The following is a 12,732-nucleotide window of genomic DNA, read 5'->3' on the forward strand; positions in this document are numbered from 1 at the left end:
CCAGTTAGAGAACAGGAAACTGAAACACAGTTTCAGCATGGCACAAGATTACAGGGAGCCTCTAACAGAGTAGAAAATTGAGATTCTTAGACCAGTAGTCCCAAAACAGCCTGAATTAAGTGACTGCTGTGAAACCTCAGAATTAAAACACTGTAAAGCATCAAAGGGAAAATGATTCGTCAGGCCACTTCCCCTGGCCTGTGGATCAGAGTTGTAAGGAAAAACAGCACAGACTAAACCTAAATGGATCATCCAATTGGAATCTGGAACAGGAATAGAAGCTCTTACCTTCAAAAGCAATTGTGGGGTGTTCTTTCCTAACACATTGCTGATGTTCAGCTTCAGTGTATTCAGGTACATTCTGTGATGCTGAGAGATGAAAAGCAAGAAGAAAAAAGCTTGGCAATGACAGGGAAATGGCCTTTAATCTTGAAACAATCATGACTGAAGGGCAGCTGCAGATCTAGCTTCCAAGATAGGCCCACGGAGGATACCTGAAATACAAATAATTCCTCTTTCAGAAAGGTTCCACTCTCAGAAAGGCAAATGCTTATCCAGAGCATGTAACACAGGGAAGGGTGGAGTTCCCTTTTCCTACCAACCCCACTTGTGCTTAAGTATGAAAGGTAACATTCCACAAACAGCACCAAAAAAACCAAACCAAAACAACAACAAAGAAGTCAAAAAAACCCACCCCAATTTACAACCATAAAGAAGGGAAGTGCACAGCTCCCTAAACAGTTATCTCTGTGTGCCCTTAGGGGTGTGCGCCTTACAAATCACCTGGTGTGCAATGGCTAGCACTGACAACATGAAATTTCAAATATCCCAGGTGTAAATGTTTCCCCCAGTGTGGACACCTCTCCCCCTCAATTTCATAATGTGTCCATAGTAAATTCCATGCTAAATTCAAAAGATTGCTAAGGAAAGGCCAACATCACTCACCATGAAAACTGTTCTAACATGCGACTCATACATCTGACCACTGCTGCTTTAAATATCTTGAAACAAAACAAGCCTGTATAAAGGTCTTGCCAGGAAAGTGCTAATTGAGGTAACAGAAAAAATTAGAATAATCTGAAGGGGAAGATGGTGAGAAGAGAGTCTATTGCCTTCATTATTATGGGATGCTATAGCTCCCAGTCACAAGAGCTGAGGCACAGCTAAGAGGAGGAGCATTCACTCTCAGGTGAGGAGACAGGAAAGTCATGTCTTTTCTACGTGAGCATTTTTAACAACAGTATCAGTAAAGGCACAGCTCTAAAAATTCCCCCAGGGCTACCAGGCCTGAAGCAGAGGATGGAGGATTAATTAGCCCATGCCACAAACTCCCCAAGATGATGCTGCAGCTTAAGAAAATCTGCATTGCCAAATTTAATCTTATTGATGTGCATAGTATATTTTCCTATGTAACTTTGTTCAATTATTGCAAGCACATGTTTTCAGACAAATAGAGTCTCCTACCTTTAAATTTTATCTAGTGATAAAGCTGATTCTGATTAAATTCACACATAATGAGATTTTCAATTCCTGCAGGTGTAATTCATAAAGTTAGAGTAACAGTCAACACCTGCAGTATCTGATACATCTATATTTTTATTTGGCATCCCTAAAACACTTTCAGTGACCTGAAATGGGCAGACTGATGGCAGGTAATATGAGGCACTGATGCACACTGACAGGCTCGTGGCATGGAGCAAACTCCAATATAGAGGACAATATTGTGACATTAAGGAGTTGGAAGAAACTTTTAAAGGTCTTCAGGCATCACAAGAGCAATAAGAGATTGCTTACACCAGAAATGGGAGACGGTTTGAAAAATGGATCCTGTGTTTTATTCTTAACTGTATTTCTCTGTGATTTTAAACATGCATAAAGATGAGTTGCCAGTGCATCCATTCTGCACGTCCTCAGCAGCAGCTCCATACCTCTGACTGAAAATAGCATTGGCATTCAGGGCTCGGGGTAGTTCTAGGGGACTTGGTTTCCCAACCAGTGTGAGTGAGACATTACAACATTTCACATTTTTTCCATCCCCATATACATGCAGATTTTATGCAGTGATATATAAAATCCCTTTCCAGCTCTCCAAAAGAGGTTCTACAGCACTTTACTATGGAGGGTGACTGTTTTTAAAAACATAGCAAATATAATGTTAAATTAAGAAATGGGACTGGCAGAAGGAAGAGACGTGAAATCATTTAAAGCTAAGACCAGCCCAGCATTTAGTCATTAAGCACAAGCATACTGCAGGGTGTATACCACTGAGTACTGTGGCACCTCACATGATGGACATGTTGTACGAGCCACACTGTAATAAAAATTATTGATGATGAAGCTTCACATTATATTTTCGGCCACTGGATTAAATGATCCTTTCTTTTCCAGTAAAGATCCAGAAATGAAGCACAGCACAGAGATGTGAAGGCCAGGGAGATGCATTTTGTATAGCTTTCAGATACACTTAAAGTCAAAGCCAAACTTCCCATAGATAGGAGATGGTTGTTGTGGGAAAAGCAAAAGGACTTTTTCACTGTCAGATGTCCTTACTGGAAACTGGAAAAGACAGTCATAGAAATCTCACTTTATGCACACTCTACTACTCCCAGTGCAGCCATTACTGGCTAATCCTAGAAAGAAGGTACTAAACTAGACAGCCTTCTAGTCTGGGCCAATATGGCCATTTTCATGTACTAATCATCCAAACAATGATCTCAAGCTAGGTGAAAAAAAAATCTTAAAGACAAGTGATAAGGTCCTATGCTCCTCTACAGCCCTGTGTGGCATGCAATCAATAGATGAGTAAATTCAAGTTTCACACTCATTATGGTCGTGAAATGATAAAAAGTTGCATACAGGGAAGCTTCATAACATCCCACAGCCTATTCTGTGCCAAAGCAGAGTACATTTACTAGTGTTTTGTCTGGACTAGTTGTAAAATGTGCCAAGTATCTGGATTTCTGCCACTTTCCCTGGGAGATTTTACTACAGTCCAAGAGACTTCAGTGCTCCTTAGAAAGCTGTAACCAGTATTTGGGGTAAAGTTCCATCTTCTTTTCCTTATTGTCATAGGGAAATCCAAAGTGTGCATGAAAATAATGGTTTTGAACTTGAAGTGGAAAGTAATAAATGACCAAACCAAGGTGAAAAAGGAACATTATTAAAAACTCATATCCTTCACTGTGTTCTCTACCTTCTACATCCAATTGCATTCATCACATGTGTGGAGCATTTGTGTGCTGCAAAGTTGAGGAAAATCAGTGTCACATGCAGCCCTGAGCTGGTGTCTAACTGGAGTCAGAGTCAGTGGGTAAATGCCAGCTTGATCAAGGGCAACAGAAGTCAGAGCCCTAGAGCTGAACAATATTGAGACAGTGGATAACACTGAAAAATCTTAGTTCTTCAATCTGTCCTTTCCCAGGCTTCCTTGTTCACTTTTTCTCAGTATTTTAAGACTCTAACTTGGTAGTTCCCAGCTGCTGCAAATTTATTTCCAAAGAGAACCCCACACTCCTAACATGAAGCAGTGCCATGTGCAAGCACAGATCAGCTGTGTGCCAAGAGCAAGGTCATAACTGCCTGGGAGAGTCCAGCAGTTACGAAGTGTTTTAATGAAATGAAATGTTTTAATTTTACTGGAGGTGGCCAAATCCAAGCCTCCCATTTTGCCCAAGCTGCAGATTTTCACTGTGAAGCCTGGACTATGACCAGTGCTTAGGGCCAGTCCCCATCCAGACTGCTAAAATGCTGCATGTCCCAAGCACAGCCCAGAGTAGTGGTGCTTTGCAGTGCTGGAACTTGCCCTAGCCTTAAGCCACTTAGATACAGTTAAATGCTATAAAAAGAGCTGTTCTTATTAGTCTGTCTGCTCAGAATGGCTTAGGGCTCAAGAAATCAGTTGTCAAGGTTTCAGTGCAGATGAGAGACAAGAGCTCAAATCCCTGGTTAAACTGAAATCTCAGACAGGACACATCAATTCTTTATTTGCTCATCTTGATGCATCTTTACCACCTTAGCTATTCTTCTCCCTGGCCCAATGCAGACACATTAAAAAGAGATTAAAATGTCCAAAAATACTATATGTCCAAGTTTGTCTGTCTTGTCCCTCATGAAAGCCTGTCCTCTGAGCCTCTGCAAAGCCCCAAGGGCCAGTGATGGGGCATCTTTCTCCCCTTTTCTATTCCCAGTGAATCCCCACAGCCCTCCGACAGAAAAAGGTCAATAAATTCAGGCTACACTGGATTTGGTGACATTTGCTCCACAGTCAGGTATTTTATAGACCACCACTTCTGCCACCATCCTCTTGTCTCTTAAATCAGGCTTTCTCAGCTCATGGCCCTCCCTGACTGTAGTGGCAGTGGCAGGGGATGTGCAAAGAGCTGTTCCATCTGGGAAGGGCAGGAGGTCTGCACACTCAGAGCGTCTCCAAAGCTGAGATTTGCAACCTCAGTGCCCGTGTCAGCACAAACCCACTCTGCCTGCCCACCTCCCAGCCAGGACATTCCATGGCAGCCCAAGAGGGACGGGATAATTCTGCTTTGCCTTGTGGCTTCACCCCGGCTCAAGGGCAGCGTTCAGGGGATCGCCCACAGTCCCTCCCTTATTTATTGTCAGGGCATGAGTCTTTTCCATCTCACCCCGTATTGTATCATTGCAACTCCATTGATTTCACAGGAACTAATCCTGATTTACAGAGGGTAACTCAGATCAGGCCCCTTTTGACTAAAGCTCTGTGTCTAAAAGAAAAATACCTTCAATCAATCTTCAGGGCTTTAAAACAAAGCACACTTTAAAAATGGCTGTACCAGGAATTCATATCCTGCTTTCCTCTGACTGTAACTATCATTTTGACTTAATAAAATGTGACAGTAAAGTTAAAGGATAAAAGAAAATGCTTCATCTTTCATTTTAAAGGAAAGACATGCCTTTAAAAAAGACTAAAAAAGGAACCTTCTGCAAAAGCTTTAATTCTTCTGTTCAGGATCTTTTGTGATTGCCACAGTTATGGTTTCATTAGACTGGGACAGCAGAGGCAAGAGGAGCAATGGAAAGATGTGGACATTAAAGTATTCAAAAAAGTACTGGAAGAATAAGGGAAATAAATATAAACATTGTAAAGAAAGACAGCTCAGAAATGTGGCTATGACAGGCTGGCACAAGCAACTCTGCCCTAGAAAACAGAGCTCCAAGGCCAACAAAACTATGGTCCTTTATTCATCTGATGCTCCTCACCCTTCCCTCCCTCTCCAGCTGGAATCCATCCCACCCAACTGGCTCCAAGGGCCATTCCACACTATCGAAGAAAAAGCACAGCTTTTCCCTCTGCCCCTGGCCACATGCACACACTCAGCCCTCAGCTGTGCCCGTGCTGGGGACACGGATCTGTCTTACAGCCAAAACATGGCATGTTGCACTTGCATGTCCAGAGGTCAAATCCCATATGCATTGTTAGACTGGATTTGTGAATACTGAGATTCCCTCACTTATTTACTTTGTGAGGCAAATCTATGGAAATAGTCAAACTATGGCTGAGATGAGAATCTGTGAAGAGATCTTGTTTTGCTTTAATTAAATCACCCTGCAGTCTTCAGAAGATTCGGTGAGCTCACTTTGGATTTCATGGCATTTTCTATTCCAAAGGTCTTGCTCTGGCTGTCACCAGGCTCATGTGCACCCACCTTGTTCAGGGCTTCCCATGGCCTCAACTGCAACATCATCTATGAGTCTCACACTGAACTCGCTCTCACAACACCCCAGGAAGACAAGCCCACATTTCCATACATATAATCCAAGGGTTATCTTCAACCCCTCCTGCAATTCAGCTGCAGGGTGCATCCCAAGTGTGTACAGGCAATATGCTGTCTTGTGGCAGAGCAGAAGCTTGAGCTCCATGCTGACCCCTCTCACAGCTCCTGCCCCAGAGAGTCTGCAGGGCACCACTGGCAGTATCACACTAGGTTTTATATCAGGAATAAAACAATTGAGATTTTGCAACACAGGTCAATTCATTGAAACCCTTCTGTTATCTAGATCTGTATAAATAATTCAGGTAACTCTTTGCAAGGGAGAAACTGGTTTTCCCTAATATACTGTTTGGTTCATGGCTCATGAAGCCTGTAGTGGAGCTGAATAGTAATAGTCTATACTTTGATGTTCTTAGGACTACATTCCACAAAAAATTGACAGTGGGGGCACTTTATTTCTAGGGCTCTTTCTGATTGCTGATCAAAGCCACCCAAGACTGGTCAAGGTCCGAAACCAAGCCCACAAAACGCAATGGGATATTTTCATTCAAAACAGGTAACAGAGACAAAACTCTTAATAATGGTTTAGGATAAAATGAATTGGTTGTTGTCAGGCCACTTCTCTGTGGACTGGTGTAGGCCCTCAGTAAACCATCAGCCACCACCTGGCTACCTGGCAGTCCATTGCTACAAAGTCCTGGAAACAGAACTGTTTCCTCACCTGTACAGGAAGCCCTCCAAAACAAGACCCTATTATAGAGAGGTTCCATTAAATAAAGCTGATTCAACAATAAAAGTCTGTGTAACAGCACCAAATATACTGTACCTCTGGACTCCTGCCAAATCCAGTGGGCATAAATAAATACCTGCTCTGCTGACACTCAGACTTGCTTCTGAGTAGTGCTAACCTGACCACACATTGAGTGTGTCCCCAAGTGCTTCAAGAGGCTCCCCAAAGAGCTCTAGATCTTTTTTTTTTACTGGCTACACTTAATATAAAGACATGAGAGGCTTTGTTAGCATTTGTTTGGGGTATGAATTTAGCACTTGAGAAAAGGTGCCTTGGAGTCTGAAGCCTTCTGTTTATTCAAAGACTGTATTTGGCGATGAAGGCTCACACTCATTTATCTCCCTGGTGGTATGCTGCCACTGTTTTCTAGAAAGTGCCTCTACAGGGGAGATGGAAATATCTGCTATTTACTGTTCACAGAATGGCCTCTCTGAGACATGTCAAAGTTTTGTCAAAGAATTACCAAAGTTTTGGTAATTCCTGGACTTGGACTGGCTAGGGAATTATTTTTATGTGTTCCATCTGTGAAACACAGAGATGAAGGCAAAGCCTAACACAACAGCAGAATGTAATGGATGCTATGGTACTTAGCACAACTGCAAGTTCAGACAGAACATTTACTGGAGCCTAGCTTTAGAATCAGGAGCTCCTGACTCCCAGTCAAAGTCTTTGGATGCTCAGCCAAAAAGAGGAAGAATGTACACAGTCCAAGAGAGGAGCCACCCCAGGGCTCATGGGACAGCAGCAACAGCAGGAATAACTATTCCAGAGGCCCTGCCTGCAGCAGGGAAGCATACACAAGGCTCAGCACCCCTTGCAGTGCAGTCACCTTTCTCACTGAACATGTGATTTGGAATCCTCTGCATGGGGGCTGTAAATCCAAGGTACCAGACATGCTGTTTACATTCAGATCAGCTATGTGCTGCAAGTATCACACTTACTGCAAATTGTCACCTGGCTGCAAGAGCTCTTTCTGGCTTGAGGTTTGGTTCTCAGCCCATAGACTGATGCCTTGAGCCTGTAGCTGTTACAGAAACACCAACACAGCAGCTTTTCTTCAAGTTGCTCCCCTACACAATGTAGTTGGTTTGTAAATGGGCAAATTAGCAGAGCCACAGTCCCCAGGACTACACTGCACAGCCACTGTCATTCCAACATCCTCTTGTGCTTGACAGTCTGGAGACAATCCTCTATTTGCAGTGATTTCCAGACATGTGGTGCTCCTGCTTACAGACCTCCCCACTGCACCTATGATGCTACAATGCTGGAAACTGAGGCAGGACACAGATTTGTCACTCAGTCACTAGTATCTGCAGACAGTTTTAGACATAAACAGAAAGAGGAATTAATTCTTTCTGACTCTTCAAAATGCTTTTGGTATGGGCTTATCTTTTGTCTCACTGTTTAATATGAAAACCATAAGTGTTATTGAATTTTTTGACTTACTAAAGTATTAACCATTGTTTTACTGACACTATTTTTTATTCAGCTCTAATTATAGAGTCTATTGCAGACATTCCATGGAATGTTTAGTAAGGAAGTTAGTGACAATAGTTTCAAATTATCTTAAACCTAATACAGGTTGGTAACTCACAAAGTTTCTCTCTTCAACACCGTGACAAGTACAGTCCCCAGATTGTGCCGTGCAGATAGGCAATCCTGATAAACTATGTAACAGTTACTGTGGTGCCCCTGTGTCCACAGAGCTGGGAAAACAACAGAAAGCAGAAAACCAAACCACTTAATTTTCCTCTGACCTAAAGCAATCCCACAATTCAAGTGTCCAGAAGACAAACACCGAGCCATGAAATTATGACACCAACAAACCTCCTGCCTGAGAGTCAGCCGTAACATATAGGCTGGCCTTTTCCAGAGGCTTGTTTTTCCTGTTAAAACCTCTGACACTACCTCCAGCTTCTGCCACCCACTTCCTTCTACTCCATCCAACAAATCCTCTTGCATCACTGACACAGCCCCACATGCCAGAGTCAAAGGCAGTTGTTGCACATTGCAAACCCAACTCATCCCTCCCAGCAGCTCCTTCCTCCACTGCTGTGATGGAGAAACAGGATGAGAAGAACTTTTAATGCTTGCCCATGCAGGAGAGAGAAACCAGAGCTTGTTTGTTTTGTCAAAGATTTGTGATTACCCAGTGCCACATAACACATATTCATGGTTTAACTGTAACTCTAGGAGAAGAATCATAAACCATCCCTGTAGCAAAACTCCAAGTTTCAGCCTGTTTGGAAACAAGAATATGTTTTGCTGCATTGTCTTCTTGGCACAGCACAGCATCATTTATCATACAGAAACCTTTGGCTAGAAAGCATTCAGCCAGCCTCCATATGCCTCAAATGTGAAGAGACAAAACAAGAATTGTCAGCCAGACTCTTTTTTTCTCCTGCCATGCTCAGCTTTTCTCATACTTCTTGCAACAGCAGGTACCTGTTGAGTGCCTTACCTCTGTTAAGTGTTCCCCTCATTGGAGCAGCAGGGCTGCTTTGGTGTGTCCCAGCTCTTGCACTGTACTTGGGACTCTGAAAAGCAGGGCTGCTCTTCCCAGATCCTTCTGGCTGCAGGGCAGCACTGCAGAACATACACAGCTCACAAATGACAGGTTATTACCGACTGCTGTGCATAAACAAAATGGGACTGAGTTCTCATCTGCTAAAAACAACAGTGACATTAATTTTGCCACGAAAAATATATGATGATCAACAGTTTCTGAAAAGACAGAGCTGAATTTCCCCCTCCTTCCACACATGCTATGCAACTTCTTGGATACCAGGAGCATGGTACTGTGTTAGCTAACTGAAGCTCACCAGCCTCAGAACACAGGCATTACTATGCTAGGTCATGGAGACATCTTTCTAGAGCTTTCCTCAAAAAGAGTATTTAGGCAAAGGCAAAGTCAAGCAGGAGAGCTGACCTTCAAAAAGGCCTTGGCTGCTTTCTTTTAATGAACTGAACAGTTGTAATTTTCTCTTCCTGCAGATTTACTTTAACTAAACAGTACAGAGTCCTCATCCTGTAGCAGGACTCTCTAAATTCCCAAAGACATCACAGTGATCCAGAATTTAATGCAAATCCAATGATCTACAACTTAGCTAAGAAATTTCATTCTGGAATAAAAGGGAAGAATATTTGAGACTGAAAGCTGGGATCCTCCTCTGCACTTATGCTTTTGACCATCAGATGTCCAGCCAAGATTTGGTATCTGAATATTTTCTCACCAGGCAGGAGAAGCAGCCTGCCAGAGGACACCCCAGCCCTGGGGTGTCAGCTCTTTACCTCAGAAATACTTTAAAACACCCAAACAATCCCTCAGACAGAAACTTCATCATAATCTTCCAGAGGCAGGGTCTGAGCAAGCATTTGGGAGATGATATAATTTTAATACAGTCTGAGGCCAGCCTTCCTAGAGAAGATGAATTATTTGTAATGAATTCCAATCACATGGTGCTCCAGCCCCCACACCTTCATCCTGCATATATAACCAAATTAGTTTAGGAGATGTAAGTTATTCAGGGACTTAGCTGTTCAGTCTGGCCTTGGAGGAGTTGCTCTCATTATGGCTTTTATGCAAATTCTGTCCTCCAAATCTCTTCTGAATCAATTATTACTAGATTAATTTAAACATGTCCACCTGGGGTGCCTGTATATCATGTGCCTCATGTTAAAAAGTAAAAAGGATGATAATGAATTCAGGAGGTGACTGAAACAGATTCCTGCTTTGTGGAAATGTGACCTTTTTGCATAATGTCATAAAAGAAAGTAGTTCCTTCAAGAAACATGGCAGATAGGGCCGTTCGTTGGATCAGCTGGGCTTTCAATCACTCTTTGGAAATTAGCATGATACAATAAAAAATTAATAAGAAATTTAAAAAAATATCACTTTAATGCTCCAGACTATTAAAGTCTTTGATGGACTACTAATTGAAATGTAATGCTTAATTTTAAGCAATGCCATTTTATTAATGGTAAAAACTTGAATTAATGTCATTAACCAATGTTAATATTACAAATCCCCTGAGGGATAACAAAGCAATTATGTTATTCACAGAACTGAAAGGGGGAAAAAGATGTAATCTGTACATGACTGCACTAAGGCAGAAGAGACTGCTTCCATCTGCATTTCCTCTGCTGAGAAAGGGGGTTTGTTTGTTTTTTTGAGCAAAGAGGAGGGAGAGGAAGAGAAGAACTTGTGCTAAGTTAATTACTGCTGATTTTCAGGCACTTAATAGCTAGGAAATTATTCTGTTACTCAAACACCATACTGTGGGGACCCTGGAAAAATAATTTGGGAATGAGAAATTGATTACAAACCCTCCTTCTTGGAGGTCTCCCCTGTGTGTGCTTGGCTGCTAACACATGAACTAACAGCTTTCACCTGATGTAAAAGCTTGATGCAAATATGCAGCCCTACACCTGGCAGCAAATGGCTTTATGAAGCTGTGCTAGATTGTATCTGCCAGGGATCACCAAGGAGAACACCTTCTGCACTACTGAGTGCCCTCAATTTCATGTAAGGGCAGGTGCTTTTATTTTATATAGTTTAGCAAGTTCAGCATCTTGTCAGATCCACTGCTCATACAGCAGGGGAGATGGGGTTAGACTTAATTAAAGCACCAAAACCAATGCTCTTGTTAACTGGCAGAAGTCACATTGCCCAGAGGGAGTAAGAACTTTGTATGGTGCTGTTATAATACTGCATTTAATCCATAAATAACCATGTTTGACATAAACCCTGGATTAAGTATTTTTTTATTGTCTGGCTCATAATTCAGAGACAATGGGGAGATTCAGCAAGCCAGACCATGAAGAATTCCCCAAGGAGCTACAAACCTTTTTATTGCTAAGGATCCCAAAGGCTTTTTATTTACAAAAAGTGAAAGTACTGCAATGCACCCAACATACCATTGTCAAAATCCAAATGCCTCCTTCAGTGTGCACTTTTCAATGCAACCAGTCAAATGTGTCACAAATTCACAAACAGTATTAACCCATGGGAAGAGATACAATAATTAATTTCCTCTGTTGCATGTAATAAGACAATGCTCTGGTGTAAACCAGCACTGAGGATGCTCAGGAGGTTCTTCTGAGACTATCCTGCCAAGCACTTTCTAAAAATTAGGTTTCTTTGCAAAAAAAACCAAAAGCACTGACACTAATTACTACCAGACTTCCTATTTATGTTGCATAGGATGTAAAACCTCAATACCAACTCAAAATAAATCAATTGGAAAAAAAAAAAAAAAAAAACTAAGGCTATCAAGGGAATGAGAATCTATGTCTAAACCTGGCTGGACAGAATAACATTGATTCATACTTGGTGGCTGGGACCAGAGTGTCTTTCTTTGTAGCCCAATCACAGAACACCCAGGTGCCTCTTTATGTTTCTGTTCAGGATAAAAATACAGCTATAAAACACGAGATTTGAGTATTTTACTTAAATTGATATATTACTTAGCAATCATATTATGAATGGCAGAACAAGCAAGGGGAAGAATTACTGCAAGGTTTCCACTCTGCTTACCAATGAGGTCGTGCACGTGGCAGGCTTCAGTCTGTGGAGCAGGTTATGCTCGACAGCATGATAGCTCTTCTCCTGCAAATTTGCAAATCATTGCATTTTCGTCTCCCAGCAATGGTTCCTCTTACCTCTTGTCTCCCCCATCTCCTCAAAGAATAACATGAAACCTTCTTTGTAGTATCTCCATTCTGTCACTCTTCCATTTTCTCTTCCAACTCCCCACTCCCAATTTGAAAACTAGAGAGGGGAAGCCACTGAAGACACCAAGGTCAAGGCGGAGCGAGACAAAGTCAAATTCATGCAATCATTTAACACCACACGCCATCAGACCATTACAGAGACATGAGACGTTATGGATTGCAGCTTAATAGATGGCAATAGAGGGTGATGGGGGAGAGGAGAAGAGAAAAATGTTCCTTCTGGGCTGAGACTTGCTGATTAAAGTGCACGAGTGGGCAGGGGACAGCATTTGTGTTCATAAAGCTGAGTCTTACCTCTCGATATTAATGGACACACCATTGTCGCCAGACGCAATGTTTTGTTATTGCGTGATTAATTGAGAGTCAAACGCAATGACATATTACAGGCAGGATAAAGCTGTCACTGGAAAGCAATTCTTCACAGTAATTCCTGCCAGTCTCTACAGTCTGAAATTGCATACCTCG

General features: G+C 42.1%; 1 protein-coding gene across 6 annotated transcripts in view; it reads right to left on the reverse strand.

Moving 5' to 3' along the window:
* Positions 1-12,732, reverse strand: part of SEMA5B (semaphorin 5B) — a 278,179-nt gene that overhangs the window by 131,585 nt on the left and 133,862 nt on the right. For 5 of the 6 annotated variants that reach the window (XM_053947847.1, XM_053947848.1, XM_053947846.1 and 2 more), the window contains one exon: positions 289-494. In XM_053947847.1, coding sequence (XP_053803822.1) covers positions 289-442 — 154 coding nt within the window. In that variant the 5' untranslated portion in view covers positions 443-494. Of the gene's footprint in view, positions 1-288; positions 495-8,995; positions 9,059-12,732 lie in introns of those variants that run through there. The other variant, XM_053947849.1, reaches the window with a different exon arrangement.

The sequence above is a fragment of the Vidua chalybeata genome, chromosome 7, assembly GCF_026979565.1.
Source record: "Vidua chalybeata isolate OUT-0048 chromosome 7, bVidCha1 merged haplotype, whole genome shotgun sequence".
In the NCBI taxonomy this organism is placed as follows: domain Eukaryota; kingdom Metazoa; phylum Chordata; class Aves; order Passeriformes; family Viduidae; genus Vidua; species Vidua chalybeata.